The following is a 16,566-nucleotide window of genomic DNA, read 5'->3' on the forward strand; positions in this document are numbered from 1 at the left end:
GAGCAGTGCTTAATTTGTAAATCATAAGGTGCCGGAACGCAAAGTACACATGACAGCTCGGGGATGACGAGACGGGCAGAGGTCCCGGAACGTATGCGGCGCACGTCGGGGGGGGGGGACATGCCATGCTGTGGGACACAAGCCTCAATTTCAAATAATAGGCTATCCATGTTATGACGTTTACTTGACATTATTTTACGCACAGGCAAATGCCCACATCACCACAGGCGGTGCTTTATGTACAGTCAGGAATTTTCTCAACAGGTCTAACTTGTAAAAAAAAAAAAAGAGCTTATAAAAAATCACACAAATCTTCCTATCATTCAAAGACTGGCACGGCGTAGACAGTATGCTCAGTTCAGTTGTGCAGCAAAACCTGAATTTTCCATAAGAAGCCAGGGATAGTAAGTCTGCTTCACCTTGAACTGAGCTGCTGTCCAAACAGTTGTGCATCTCATCCCTGACCTGTCGCTGGACGTCCCACACTACTCTCCACTGCGCCCTCCTCTTCTTCTGAATCTCCCTGCTGTCAGCGGGCTGATGCCAGGGTCCCCGCCTGTTGCTCCGGCCAGTGTTGCCCACAGTTTCAAATAAATTACGTCCGCCACGAATACATTTTTCGGCAATATCGTTCCGTTCATTCATCTCCGCATAACGCTCTTTCGCCGTTATTGGCACGCACGCACGCACGCGCACACACACACACACACACACACACACACACACACACACACACGCACGCACACACGCGCACACACGCAAGTACACGCACACACACCGAAACAGACAGAGAGGGGGGAGAGAGGAAAGGACGAGTGCAGCAGTGCGCGCGTGGTAAAAGCGAAACTATACGGCCCGGTCAGTGCCCGACTCTTTCAAATGACTTTAAATCTTAATAAACAACATGGATTTATGGGGATTTGTTCTGTAAATTAATATATGCATATTATATTTTTTAAAAACAGTTTTAAAACATTTTTTTTTTAATGAGAGGTACCGGATCTGCCCAAATAAGTACCGGAACACAGGGAGGCCAAAATTAAGAGGTGCCGGATCTTGTTCCGGCAGGATCCGGCTCAAATTAACCCCTGAGCATGAGTTGCCACAGCAGAGCCATCTGTATGGAACAATAAGTGAGAGAAGAAGACAAAAAAAAAAGTTAAAATGTAATCTAAGTATCGGTATGCAGGAACTAAATGACTTCAAGAAAATTGGAATACAATGAATTTGATGTGAGAAACTACTCTGCAAAGTCCATGGTATCTCCGTATGGAAGATAAAATGGCATCAATAGAAGACAACTTAGAAATGCAAAATTAGAATGTAGAACTTTAACTGCACCAAGGTTATGACAAAGTAAAGGAAGTATTTAATGTGAAACAATAGTCTAGTCTTTTCAGATAGGGAGATCTCTGAGGTCTTACCGTACCTCCACTGTTGATAGCACGCTCTGTCCACTATCTTACAATATCTGAGCCCTGTTATAGTTTTCATGTGGAGGCGGAGTCTTGACTGCATGTGCATTCTCACATTTGTTTTTATGAGTAACCAGGTTTTGGTGTTTTTTTTCTTTTTTGGAGGGTGGTTGGATGTGTGTGTGTGTGCGTGAGTGAGTGGTGCGTGCATGTGTGTTTAACACTTACTTGTGCATCATATTTTCAAATTATGCCTGTCAACCATAGGAGAGTACCATCAGAGGGTTTTTTAATACTGGAAGGAACTGAGAGTCGACAGGCTCCCTCATCCCTCATCAAACTCATCAAATACACAATCCAAAAACTCAAAAACGCTCTTGTGGACAAGTTGTGACCTGCACATTCACCACGCTATGAGATAATAACAGAATGCTACGAGACAGAGTCGTTTAGAGGTAAATTCATGCAAAACCAATAATGCACGTTGCCTTCGGGGACAGTTTTTCAGCAAGCATGCTGTTTTTACCTCGAAAACAGCCCCGTCTCGTAACGTTCCATTTTTATCTCATAGCGTGGTGAATGTGCAGGTCACAACATGCCTACGAGAGCCTTTTGGAGTTGTTGGATTGTGTATTTGATGAGTTTGATGATGGAAACCAAGAAATCTGATATATCTGAGCGTATAGCTCTGAGCAGCTCGCAGTTCAGCTCGGCCATTCTAAAAATAGCTTGCACCGGCAATTAAAGGTAACAAACTGTCACGTCCTCTGTATATTCCTCTATTTAGTTAAGTTTAGTTCCTGTTTTATTTTGAAGTTCTGTGTTTTCCTGTGTATCATGGTCCGTGTCTTTCATTCCCTGTTATGTTCCTGTTTTATTTTGAAGTCTTACTCCGGTCTTCCTGTTAAGTTTCCCACCTGTTTGATTACCTAATGTGTTTCACCTGTAAAAAGCACCACCTGTGTCTTCCCTTGTGTATTTAGCCTCTCAGCAGCTCAGCTCCTCAGCCTCTCAACAGCCCACAGCCCTGCCATGTGCCCCCCACAGGGGGCAGCTCTCCTCTGATACCAGAGCTTGGGGTTTCCTGTCTCCAACCTGGTGGCAAGCAGTCACAGGTTCCCAGCCTCCACCCAAGGGGCTCATCCACCCCTGTTTCCTGTGTCCAGCCGGACGAGTGCCCAGCTCCTATTTCCTGTGTCCAGCCGGAGTTCAGTCCGGCCCCCGCGTCCAGCGTCCACCCGGTGGTCTGCTTGACCCCGGCCACCTTCGTCCAGCCGGTGGTTCGCCCAGCTCCTGTCACCAGTGTCCAGGCCACCTCTGTCCTGGAACTGCAGTCGGCAGTCTGCCTCTCTCTGGGTCGTTGGTGGGCGATCCGCCTCCCTCCTGTCCTGCCTCCGGATGGGCCCGCAAGCGGGGTGGCCCTCCTGCCCTGCTTCTAAAGGGGGGCCGACGTCCTCCTGCCCGGTCTTCAGGCCGACCCCCAGACTCTCTGTGCTCTTCTGCCCAGCCTCCAGGCCGCCCTCCCGAGTCTCCATGCCCCTCCTCTTGGCCTCCAGGCCGACCTCCATAACCCTGTACCCTGCCCAGCGTTCCCCAGAGACTCCTCACCGTCTTGTTGTTCTCCTTGTTTTTCTGTCTAGTCCTGGTGTCCCTCCTCCTGGCCCCCACCGCCGTCCCGACTTGATTTCTTTGATATTTGTCCTGTGTCTTTCGTTCCCTGTTATGTTCCTGTTTTATTTTGAAGTCCATGTCTTAAGGCGGGCTTACACTGCACGACTATTCGTCTGTTCACATCTCAAACTGCACAAGCTTCCCTCTTCAGTCCTACGTCTCAGATCAGTCACATACCCCCACTAATTGCACATCGTTCTATGATTGCTCTCCACCATGATTACCCTTGCGATGCCGCTGGGAGTTGTGCTACTATATAATTGCTCGATTGTAAACCTCAAATTGACATTGGTTCCTGATGTTGGTTCCTATAGCGGAGTCCATGGTGGAAGACAGCATGCATCACCTAAAAAATAGAACGGCGCTACACTCTGCAGCCAGCTGACGTGTAGCTCACCTGCGGCTCACCTGCAGCTGTCAGAGGAGCCTCGCTAGTTCTCTCTCTAGCCTGCACTTTGTTTAAAAGAGTTCAACATGTGAAGATCTAACTACCATCTGAACACTGGTAAGCTGAGCCAGAGCACAGTGGACGTGGCTGGTGTGTGGGCTCGCTATTTTATAACGGCAAGAAAAAATAATCGTCCTGATTGTCTGATAGTGTGTGTACATTTATCGGGCTGATCTTCCATCATACTGCGCTGCATTACTGATCATCACCCGGTCACCCTGGGTGTGTTCGAAACCCCATACTACATACTATATACTTCCATACTGCATACTGTCCATACTCCATACTACATACTCATCAATCAGACAGTATGCAGAGCGTTTACACTGCAGCATACTACATGATAACCCATAATGCATTGCGCTCCTACCCGAGCCAAAATCAACAGGCTAAAGCTGATTTCATTTTAGCTCTAAATTCTTTAAATATATCACTTTATTAACATTTCAAACGTTTTTAGGTGAGAAAGTAGCCGTTTAGATCAGCAGTGTGTCGTTAATTTGTCTAAATACCAGATGTTTACAATTTTGTTTGGACGATTTCGGCGCTACTAAAGCTAGCCGTCGTGAGCAACGCACTTCCGGTTACTTTCACAAAATAAAACACCCGTTGCCCTTTACTATATAGAAAACCCTTACGATAGAATTTGTGCTTTTATTTTGAAAACAGGAAGCGAACCTACCCTCGATGTAGCTAGCTTGGAACCGCAGTTTTGACCGCTCTCGTGCCGTTAACGGCATTTAACCGTTCATTGTAAAACATTTATTTATTGATGTAAATGTGGTGTTTTCTGTGCGTAGGCTGACCCCAAGGCAGTGCTGCTCTTGTGTCTAACCCGTCTAACCATGTTTTTTTATTCAAACAAACTTCTGCTACAGCCACAATTGTTAGATTTCATCAATGGGACCAACATTTATCCCCTAAAAAGAGTTTAATCAGCCGGCAGTAAACCTCTAAAAGCCATCGGGTAAGTTAATTAGCAGTCGTTTTCTCCACCTGGGCGAGGACCGTAGGCTGGCCGGCGGAGCACGTCAGGAGCCGGGCTGCTGCCTCTATGATGTCGCGGTCGCTGCTCGGACCTGGAGCTTCACTTCTCCCGAAAAACATCGGGGCAAACTTAAAACAGCCGTCGTTTGGATAAACTAACCGCACATTGGGGATCTAAACAGTTACTTTCTCGCATGAAAAAATATTAAAACTTAATAAAGTCACGTATTAACAGGCAGATTTCTGTTGTCCTGTTTAGTTGGTTTTTTTTTCCTTCGCGGTAAGGAAAAGACTATCCGTGACGTCACGTTGCGTTGCATCTTGGGTAATTTGAGTGTGAGTAGCAAGCTCCTCATGTATACTCAACATTCTGGCGAATCTAGTATGCCATCCGGGAACTTCTCGCATACTCAAACCGACTCAAACTCGCATACTGTGCATTCGCATACTCAAAATGACGTCAGAATTAGTATGAGTAGTAGGAAAGTATGCGGTTTCGAACACACCCCCTGTCTCTCACAGCTACAGCTGTGGTCTAACTTCAGCGTGTCACTTCCCTGTCCCTCCTCTCTCTGTCTGCCCGTTTTAACTCCATCTGACGAAGTTCAGCATCACATTCAGGTTCATAAAGGCCTCCCTTTGGCTCTGTGCTAAAACAATCTGTCATGGCAAAAACTTGTTGCATGCAGAATCGTGACGTATAGGTCCCCATACATTGTCTGTCACAATGAGAAATTTTCTGGCATGTCAGAAATTTGTCGGGAGGTCGGTGACTCGTCTTTAGGACATCTCGACGTGACGCGGAGCCTCACTAACTATGCGTCCCGATAAATGCTCACGACCCCGCGATCCCTCTACGATTATGCAAATTATGCTGCGACTCGTCTGGGACAACAAAATCATACAATGTAAGCCGCCTTTACTGTTTCACCTGTCTTGATAGCACCACCTGTGTCTTCCCTTGTGTATTTAGCCTCAGTGTCTCCCTTTGTCTTTGTCGGATCGTCTGCGTTCTTTGCTCCCCATGTTCCTGTGTTTCCCCGTGCTACAAGTGAGTTAAATAAATCCTTTTTGTGTCAACAAACTTTGTACTGTCTGCATTTGGGTCCTGTTTCCCCACACCCTGACACAAACCTACTCCTGGCTAAAACTATAGGGATTATGGCAATGGGCCAATTTGCCAAAATGTTGAACTATCCCTTTAACCTAATATTAGGGAGCTAGAATTATTTGATGGTGCCACAGATACAGCATGAAGATCAAGGCCGACAAAAACAGTTTACTCATTATTCCATCTTTCTTGCCTCAGCATGTTTTTTTGGTTATTATCCTCATGACGTGACCTCCCTCTATTTCCTTTAGACGCAACTATAATGATATTGCGTTGTTAGTAGAAGCTTGGACATTAACAGTGTAGTATCAGTTTAGTGCCTCCTTTCCTAACTGTAATAACTAATTTTTTCGGAGAATTACTATCTTCATTGTATCTAATTTAAGACACTCTAAATTGATATCTGAAATATATTGAAATTGGTTCATATTCTTGAAAAACTTGGGCAACCACCTGACATTCACACTCACGCTATTTGGGAATCCAGCTGCTTGAAACAGTAACCGGGATGTTTGAAGTGTCTCTGCTGTCTGTTAACCAGGGAGCAACAATTATGGAGATGTGATGACATTGTGGATTTGGAAATGTTAAATCTGTCGGCTACACCCCTATATGATTCCTGGTTGGACAGAGTCTGACAGGCAAGAACACCATTTGGCAATGGCAACTTGGTGTGTAGTTTGTTCATGTAGAATGGTCCCAAATTAGCCATAAGGTCCTAGTTAGCAAATAAAAGAAAATCATCACACATACATGCCAATACCAGTGATAATACTTGAAATGCTTTCAATACACGTACCTCTACCTGTCCTCTTGAAAGTCTGAAATAACTTTTAAAGTCAGTGGCACCATACAAAGGTACAATCTCCCCGACAAAATGATGAATTTTTGGAACCAACCTATACTAGGAGAGTAGCAGTAAATTTTATTCTGTACAGGATTCTAAAGGACTCACTGGGCTTGAGGGCGCAGTTATTGAATTAATATCACTGCTGACCAATGACAACCATGTATGTGGTTTGGACCCCTGACAGTCCAGTCCAAATCTAAACTGGAAAAGCTGATGAAAGGCAGCGATGAAGGTGATAGGTGAGGATAGTTACCCGCCCCACATTCCATATTTGAAAAAACAGTAGTCAACCAGGCCCAAAGGATTTTGAAAGATCCATCCCAGATCCTTTATCTGGAATATGAAATGCTACCCTCAGAGCGACGCTATAGAGCGAGCAGTTACAGAACTAATCGCTATAAACATTCATTCCTGCCTTCATCCATTGCTCTGCTTAACAAATCTGCTAAACACTAGCAGTTTTTTTTTTTAATTAGATATTTGGTTATTATCTGTGTACTGTAAATTATGTTTAAGGGTTTTGTTGTTTTATATCCATCATTAGTGTGACTGCTTGCAGTCACACTATTGTTCTTCTGTTTGGCCATTTTCTTCCGCCTTTTTACGGTCTTCTTCTAGTCCTTCATACTTTGTGCTATTTCAACAATTCATATATCAAAACGTGCAGCTTTTTTTGAACTTTATCGGCATTACTTTTCTCTTTTTAACTATTTATACTTTTTCAAATATTTAACTTTTTCTGATTTTTTTCAGCTTTATAATGGGTGTGTATTGCGTCTAACGAGCAGAGCTAGAGTGGTGTCAGAGTGGATAGAGGCAAAAAAACATTCTAGAGTTTTTCTGGCTAAACTGTCAGCACGGCCACAAATTAAACTCTAGACAAATTATTTTCTCCAGTTTTGTAGCCACACTTGTCTTCTGGCTAAAATTCTGGTCAAAAATGCAAAGAGACTTAGATAATAATTTAAAATATTTTTTAAATGCAGCCAGGGAGCTCTCTGCTCTCATTCAGCCCAATGCATTTTTTCACAGCAGCAGGAGAAGGAGCTCAACTTTGTAACTTGCTGTTAAGTGCTTTTTAATTCATTTTAATTCACCAAAAAATAGTCACAGGTCACAAAAAAGTCCTCTTCTTACTTGGTGTGGCTAATTTATACTCATTTCTCTTTATTTTAAGCATCATTGAAAAATCTCACATTCATCAAAGTCTCAACCTCTCTTCACCATAACTCTGTCTGTAGTCCAGTTGGTAAGGTGGCCGCTTGCCAACCCCAAGGTCACTAGTTCGAATCCAGGCTGAGCAATCTTTTTATGTGATGTTGAATTCTGCTCCCCTCCCCCATCCTCAATTGGTTACAGGTGTTCGTTAAGAGACGCATTAATTGCTTCTGCCACCATTTGCAGCACATCATCACATTACAATGGCAACATGCTCATGTCTGTGCTCTCTGTGGTGAAGCGGCAGAGTAAAGGTTTATTGATCATGAGGTCATGGGTTCGATTCCTGCCTCATTCATGTCGTACTTTCTGCTAGAGACTTCATTCAAATTCTGATTTGTAGACAAACTTCTAATGGCTCAGCCTGAAATTCACAGAAATTTTCATTCTAAGTCATTCAAGCTTGACTCTCAAGCTTTCTTGGTGTTGACACAGTGTGTTTCCAACAGGTGCAGCTTTGGGCTCGTTAACTTCAGAGTGAAACAGAGTGCAGCTTATCAACAGACAACAGTCTTTGCAACAGTGTGTACACTGTGGCCTAGAGGCAAAGTCAAAGTCTTCTGACCATGAGATTATGGGTTCGAATCCTACCTTGGTCAACCATTTGTATGGTCATCACTGCTTGCACTATTTTCACAAAAGAGTCCTCTACTTACTTGTTGTGGCTAATTTCTGCACTTTCCTTACTTTTTTTTTTAAGCAGAAGCCAGTGATCCTCTTATCAAAGGTTTTCTTTGACCCTCACATATTGTCTCTGTCTGTAGCCTAGTGGTTAGCTTGCTGGTCTGAAGACCTGAAGGTTGCTGGTTCAAATCTTGCCTCAACAACAATTATAGTGAATTATTTTCCCAGTCGTCCTCTGTTGACTTCTGATAACTTGCTTCATGTTGAAACTGCTGCTCTCAGCCTGAAATTCACAGAAATTTTCATTCTAAGTCATTCAAGCTTGACTCTCAAGCTTTCTTGATGTTGACAGTGTTTCCAACAGGTGCAGCTTTGGGCTCGTTAACTTCAGAGTGAGACAGAGTGCAGATCATTAACAGACAACAGTCTCTGCAACTGTGTGTGCACTGTGGCCTAGAGGCAGAGTGGAAGTCTACTGACCATGAGGTTGTGGGTTTGATTCCGACCTTGGTCAAACATTTGTATGGTGATCACTGCTTGCACTATTTGCTAATTCTGCAACAGCGTTCAGCTGCTTTCAGCAGTCACACCATTTCCATTCTTGGAAATGCTTTTTCTAGTTGTTATATAAATTTCTTTTTTTTTGTAATAGATACATATACTATTCCTTCGGCACCTTTAAATTGATGCTGATGGTGGAGTCCACACATACAAAAGGTGCAATTTAGACCCAGAGACTGTGGCAATACTGAGGCAAGATGCAATATAGGAGAAAGTGCAATAATTATTTATTACTTTGTATGAACTATGAACTTAGTCGTACTGTCTGTAAGTGATCTCTGTTGGTTGTGTGTGTGAGTATGTGAAATGGTGTATGGTTTTAAAATCTGTACGCAGGATGTACAGCATTGATTGTCCAACACAATTTTCCGTCCGGGGACACTAAAGTTTATTTTGATTTTGATTTGATTTGTATCTCCAAAATATCATCTTTATATTGGATAGTAAAAATACAACCTTGTTTAAAACCTTGTGAGTAAAATTCCTAGGTTATTCAAATGTTTTGTTCGCGTGTTTTAATTTTCCTGAGATGTAGGAGAGTTTCTAAACCCATTATTGACTGATAACTTGAGAATGAATCATCACACATGAAGGTATGTGGTTTTCACTGGACAGTGATCAGAGAAAAATACAAAGTACTAGACCAGTGGTTCTCAAATGGGGGTACTAGTAACTTGAAGGCACTCCATATACAGTATATATATTATATATGGAGCCTTCCGTTCATCTTGAACGAACCTATTGTCACTGCGCCGAGCTGAATCTGTCGACACCTCCCCCTGCTGCGCCCCCACACCCATCTTTGTGCACCTCGGTCTGCCAAATTACCAAATTCGCTGCGCACAGTGTTGCGCTGGATAAAATTACCACTGCACCGGCTGCGCCACCCTGCGCTGCGCCACGGAATTAGAGCCCTTTAACTCTAAATTACAGAGCTACAATTCTTTCAAGGTCCAGTGTGTAATATTTGGCAAGGCTCATTGGCAAAATCTGAATATACTACCCATAAATATATTTGTATAAGTGCATAATCGCTATAAAATAAAATTTGTTTTGTTTTCATAGCCTTATAATTATACTTAAAGCCAACGAAGAAGAAGGTGGAAGAAAAGAAGCAGTAGAACAGCAGACTTACTGTAATATTCCCAATCGTTCCAGTCGTGGTAAACAAGTATTTTTGTCCTCAGAGGCCACCGTCACTTTACCGATGGGAGGGGTGAGTGCAAGCGAGCAAGTGAGAACTGCAATCTAGAATCTGAACGCCCATTTTACACACTGGACCTTTAAAGGTGCTGCCACTGATACCAGCAAGGTAAGTGTAAGTGTAATAGTGACTTTGTTCCTGGTTTTAGTAACTCATAATCGTAACCATCATCATTATCTCATTCAAGACTCTATAAAACTTAATATCTGAAATGTATATAAATTGGTTCATATTCTTTAAAAACTTGGGCAATCACCTGAAATGACAGCCTACTAATGTATTATGAATATACACCTCAGTATCAGATATAAAGCAAAAAAAAAAAAGCATTTTATTATTTTCTTGTAGTTCCATTAAATCACACAGACACCTGTTTTGTCTTTGTTGATGCTTTATTGGCAGATTTTGCAACTAAACAGGAAAAGCCATAATGAGATTAAATGTCATTTGAAATTATTTTTCACACAAGTCAAAGAAATGAAATATAAGAAAATAAAAGTGTAAAAGATGCCATTTAACTATAAGCAAGATATTGACCATAGAATGATACAGTTATCCTGTTGTCATCTAAGGCCTACATCACATCAGCAGCTGACCTCCACCTGACTGACTGAACAAGTTTGGGTGTTTGTCCCCTGACTCTCCAGCAAGGACCCCGTTTCTTGTGTAGAAGACCTTGGACAGAGAGGGACTCATTGGGGAAGATATGTAGTCCTGACACTGTTGACCACCAAGACTTGGCGCACACTGCACTTTGTAGGAGAAGAAGAAGGTACCATGATTTAACATGCAGCTGTCTATCACTGTCCCACTACGCAGATCAAATGAGCACCTACCAAGCAGATCACTATTCCAGTAAGTATCCTCATCATAAATACTGAACGTAAGTTTGTTTTTCATGTTGATGCTGATACTTCCAAATTCAAATCTCTCTGGCCATCTAGGATCGTCGTTGTCACTTATGATCATAGTGCGCTTTGACTGATCACCATATTTGACCTCCACTGAACCATCTGTCTCAGTCCACCTATCACCATAGAGACCCTTTCCAGAAAGCTTAAATACCTCTAGAGTTGCCAGACCTTTGGCAGCAGGACAGCAGTTTGGCTTCATATTCTGATTACTGTTACAGACACAAGCACAAGGATCCCTTGGGCCAGATCGATGCCCAATCTTACAGGTTTCTGAACATTTCTTCAACACTGCATTTTTCTTGATGTACTTCTCCACCTCTCTCTTAAGTCCGGCCTGCGCAGGATGACCGTTTGGCAGTATGGTGTGCAGGGGCTTCAAGTCGTATTGGACCACATCAGGGATGGTTTTCAGTGAGTTTAGCCAGTTGTTATACACAGAAGGATTTGATTGGCCTTGAAAGAGGCCATCAACTCCTTCAATGTTTCCACCAATGACCTCTGTGTTACGCTCATTAAACATGCTGCTGAAACTTTGGTTGTGGTTTAATTTCTTCTTTTTTTCCTGACAATGCTTGGTCATGGCCGTTATACTGGCTGTTTTGGCAAAACTAGCTGAGGCCTCGACTGACAAACAATCTTTCACCTCTGTTGAGGACATTCCGTTCATGGTCGCGTAACAAGTCTTGACAGCAGTGATTGCTTTTATTTCTCCTCCCAGAGATACTTTTAGGATGTAATGTGTACCATAGGTATCGATTAGATCGCGATACGATGACTCATCTTTTTGTGTATAGGAGGGAAGGGAGTTGACAGCTGTTTGAAAATCATGACTCAGTGGAGGATTTGTTGCCATTCTGTAGCTGTGAAACAGAGAGAATACAGAGAAATTACATGTTATGTTTATTTTTTTAGTATAGGTATTGTTAAAGGGATAGTTCAACATTTTGGCAAATTGGCCCATTGCCATAATCGCTATAGTCATAGCAGTAGGTTCGTTACCTTTAATTGTAGGTGTAAGCTATTTTCAGTACGGCGGAGCGCAGCAGCTAGCTGCTCAGAGCTACGCTATGGAGGTTAAGGGAATTTCTTGGTTTCCCTCATTAAACTCATCAAATTCAACATCCCAAAACTCCACAGCGCTTTTGTAGACAAGTTGTGAGCTGCACAACCACCACGCTATGAGATAATGACGGAACGATATGAAACGGAGCCGTTTTCGAGGTAAATTCATACAAAACCGCTGATGCGCGTTGCGTTCAGGGACAGTTTTTCAGCAAGCAGTCTTTACCCTCCGTATTTACCCTGTATTTACCTCGAAAACGGCTCCGTTTCGTATCGTTCCGTCATTATCTCATAGCGTGGTGGTTGTGCAGGTCACAACTTGTCTACAAAAGCGCTGTGGAGTTTTGGGATGTTGAATTTTTAATGAGGGAAACCAAGAAATTCCCTTAGCCTCCATAGTGTAGCTCTGAGCTACTGAAAATAGCTTACACCTACAATTAAAGGTAACGAACCTACTGCTATGACTATAGCGATTATGGCAATGGGCCAATTTGCCAAAATGTTGAACTATCCCTTTAACTTTACAGCACAACTGTAAAACAAAGCACCAGAGTCAAAGAAAACAAACAGATTAGTTAACTGTTAATCTCAAGAAAACGATGATGTTCACATACTCACTTATAGAAATTACAGTAGACACTGTGACGAAAGAAGCTGTAGCGGTCTTTTTTTGACTTTTGCATTCCAAAGGTTGCATCTCTGGAGTGGGAACCTCCTAAACCAACACCAACGGTCACACTGGGGTCTACAGGGACTTCAAGGCCGATCTTCCAGTCATTGGACACAGATGATGTGGAGTCGTTGACAAGAGTTTCGACAGAATCATATTCAATTGTGGAGACCTTTAAACTGCACATGGGGAGGGTTCTCCAGTCCGCCACAGAAACTGGTACCTTCTGTTTTTCTCCATTCATGTAGTTGTTCTTGTAAAGCTTGCAAGTGCCATTTTTGAGCTTCCATGTTTCAGTGTCGATGACATAGGCACGTTTCCGCTCCATGGTGACGATGTCAAAGCCTTCTCCACCCAGATTGTAACCAGGGACTAATTGTGCCTTTTCACACTCTTGAGGTGTCCCAATGAAGCTGACTCCTGATGGCAGACACAGAGGACTCCATGCCCAGCACAGGAGCATGAGTTGCCACAGCAGAGCCATCTGTATGGAACAATAAAAGAGAAAAAAAAAGGTTAAAATATAATCTACGTATCGGTATGCATGAACTAAATGACTTCAAGAAAATTGGAATACAATGAATTTGATGTGAGAAACTACTCTGCAAAGTCCATGGTATCTCCGTTTGGAAGATAAAATGGCATCGATGGCAGAAGAAAAAGAAACGACTAAATGCAAACTTAGAATGTAGAACTTTTGAACTGCACCAAGGTTATGACAAAGTTAAAGTATTTAATATGAAACAATTGTCTACTACTCAAACTAGACTTTTTTACCTCCACTGTTGATAGCACGCTCTGTCCACTATCTTACAATATCTGAGCCCTGTTATAGTTTTCATGTAGAGGTGGAGTCTTGACTGCATACGTGATTCTCACATTTGTTTCTATGATTAACCAGGTTTTGGTGGTTTTTCTTTTTTGGAGTGTGGTTGGATGTCTGTGTGTGTGTGTGTGTGTGGGGGGGGGGGGTTGTGTATGTTTGGTTTTTTTGGGGTTTTTTTAAGTTTATTAATCAGAGGAAGCTGAGGGGGTTTAATTTATTAGACATTTTTACTATTAACTTGAGAGAGTGACAGGAAAGGCGATGACAGCAAAGGGCCATGAGGTAGACTTGAACTTGTTCTTCTGAGTGTAACACGCTCTACATTGTGAGACACTTGGGCACCTGTATGAGACTTTTTATGACTTATTTTATGAGGCTATTAGACAAAACTACCCATTTCAGCTGTTCATTTAAAAATATGGAAGATTAATGAAAAACATCTCCCATCACATTTTTTGTACAACATATACAGGTGGGTGAAATCAAATTGGATAATTCATTTACACCTCACAATAATATGTGATCTGACACTTGTTTATTTATGTGTTGCACTTACAGCAGTTACAGTAATACCAACAGGAAGGAATGTCTAGTTCTTGATTTGTCAGTAAATGAGTCTTGTAATCCCATGGGATGGGCCATGAAAATAAATATTCATTCATTCTTTCATTCATGTAAGCATTGTTATGTTGAGACTGACTCTTCCCACACTGGCAGAGCTGGTGAACATGCCACCACCCAGTCCAACAGAGGTGATCCTGCATGGCCTCCAGATACTTGCTGAGATAACAGGTGAAGAAGTGGAGCTAGCGGACCTGTCAGACTGTTGCAGAGTGTAGGCAGTGCAACATTTGTAGTTAGATCAATTGGGTCGGTCAAAATATGTCAGATTACCATGTTGTGACCTATAGCTCTATGAGGAGGTTTTAGCTTTAGGAGTTGCAGCAAAAAAGTGCAAATGTGGTTACAGTGTGTGTGAGTGTGTGCACGTGCGCACATGTGGCTGTCCTTGTTCTTTTATACATACTGTATAAGAAGACGGTTTAAAGTGATTTGATAAAAAATAGTCAGAGTCAAATGAGAGAATGGTCAAAGCAACGAGAAAATCCCTGTAGTCAAGTAGTAGTATGTTAAAGCAATTGAACAAAGTACTTAAAACAAACCAAATACAGTAAGAACTTAACGAGTGTGGGAAAAAGATGAAGTGAGATATGCATGACAGACCTGTGACAATGATGTCAACCTACAAAAAAATTGGGTTGGCCTTAAAACATGGAGCTAGACTAACCTCCAGAGATGAGCACACTTCCTGTGTAGTAGAACTGTCACTGTCAGTGCTGCAAGTTTGCAGATGCATGCCACCCTAAAACACTGCCAAACAATCTTTGAGCATATACAGTATACTGTATATTAAATGATGTGTGCGATTACAAACAGGGATCACAAAAGCTTTCAATACCATCACAGGAAGTTTTTCTTGTTTACTTGATTCATGATAGATTAATCATTTGTAGCTGTGACTTTTGAGCAGAAAAAAACTGTTTTACTGCAGCTTGGTCAAAGCAGCCAGCCACACCTCAACCAAAGTATCACACATTTGGTTTTAGTTCCGTTTTGTTGAACTGGTTTTCTGTGTCTCATGTGGTCAGGGTCCTTCGGGGAAGTTTCATTTTGTAGATTTAATTAAATGAACTGTCTCTCAACAACACTCGACATTCTTTTGAGAAACACACAGTAATAAGTGATACAGAAAATGGGCTGTATGATCATTTTTGCCTTTTCTAGTTCAAGATTAATGCATTAATCCAGTTTTATCCGTTAGACCGTTCTGTAAATTGTAAAATATACATTAATATGAAGTTTGCATTCCTCTTCCTTCTTTTTTTATATCATGGTTGAAGATCTCTGTGAAAACTACACCCAACAGTAATAAGAGAAATGACTCATATGACCTCATTCATCCTATATTTATCAATCCTCATCATTTATAGTAAATGCAGTTTTATTTTAACAATGTTGTAAAATAGTTAAACATGGATGTTTATGAATTGTGTGGATTTTTTGACTGGCTGGTTGAACAAATGTCACAAATAATAACAGTGAGTCAAACGATGCACGCAGGACTTCCTGTGTCATGAGACGGGACTGTGCTCTCTATTATTGCTACAAGGCTGCAGATGCATCCCACCTTAAAATTCAACACAACTCAACCATATGAAAGTGGATACAGTAGCTTACCCACTGACGTGAGGAAAATAAAACCCTATTTTGCAATGGTAACCATGTTTATAATTACCCCATGATGAATTTTTGCCTTTCAGGCTGCTTATCAAGTGTTTGATCAGAGAACCTACACTACACCCAACCCAGTCCAAAATGTCACAACTGGCCTTTGCCCTTTGCTCATCTGACGTACTTAACACTTTTCTCATTATGGGTAAATGGAACCTTTCTTGGAATGAGGAAGTATAAATTCAAGTATCACACAAATAAAATTTAATTTTTGTTGTCATTAAAATGAAAGGCTTTAACTTTGTAGCTTAGACCTTTATCACTGGCATATGGTGAAATTATTATCATTATGTCTACTATTGTCTAAAAACGAACCAAAAGACTTTATCACTGTCATATCAATAATTTCATTTAGGACATTGCAATTTCATGTGTTAAAGCAGGTCCTGTCACTATTATCTAAATACTATAAAATATAATTTCTGCCATAGTTCCTATATCGTAACTGTATTTTATTTATGTGTTATCTTTTAAATTGCTCCTTGTGTTTTTTTGGGCTACACATCTGTTTTTCTGACAAAATGTAGTTGCACTTGTTGTTATATAAATGATGCTTCTATTCTGATTTGTTTGTATATCACATGTTTTGATATGTAGGCCTATGAAAAGTTGTAGAACATGCAGAGAAATATGATGTATTCAAATTAGGGTTGATATAGAAGCACTTCTACTGTAGCTAATTTAACACAGTTATAATTATTAATTTTTGAGTT

The 16,566-nt window shown here is 41.6% G+C and overlaps 1 protein-coding gene across 1 annotated transcript; it reads right to left on the reverse strand.

Moving 5' to 3' along the window:
• Positions 1-10,474: 10,474 nt before the first annotated feature.
• Positions 10,475-13,557, reverse strand: LOC146991416 (perforin-1-like). Its single transcript, XM_085770690.1, has 3 exons — positions 13,513-13,557; positions 12,684-13,219; positions 10,475-11,863 (listed from the first exon to the last, which is right to left on the reverse strand). The coding sequence occupies exons 2-3, from the start codon at positions 13,217-13,219 to the stop codon at positions 10,669-10,671; spliced, it is 1,731 nt and encodes a 576-aa protein (XP_085626816.1). The 5' UTR covers positions 13,513-13,557; the 3' UTR covers positions 10,475-10,668.
• Between the last annotated feature and the right edge of the window lie 3,009 nt (positions 13,558-16,566).

The sequence above is a fragment of the Trachurus japonicus genome, chromosome 1, assembly GCF_045865225.1.
Source record: "Trachurus japonicus isolate A0001 chromosome 1, Traja_1.0".
In the NCBI taxonomy this organism is placed as follows: Eukaryota; Metazoa; Chordata; class Actinopteri; order Carangiformes; family Carangidae; genus Trachurus; species Trachurus japonicus.

Coding starts and splice junctions, on each gene's coding strand:
- LOC146991416 (XM_085770690.1), bottom strand. CDS start 13,219: ATGGCTCTGCTGTGGCAACTCATGCTCCTGTGCTGGGCATGGAGTCCT. Junction 11,864..12,683: donor GTCTACTGTAATTTCTATAA/GTGAGTATGTGA, acceptor TCTGTTTCACAG/CTACAGAATGGCAACAAATC.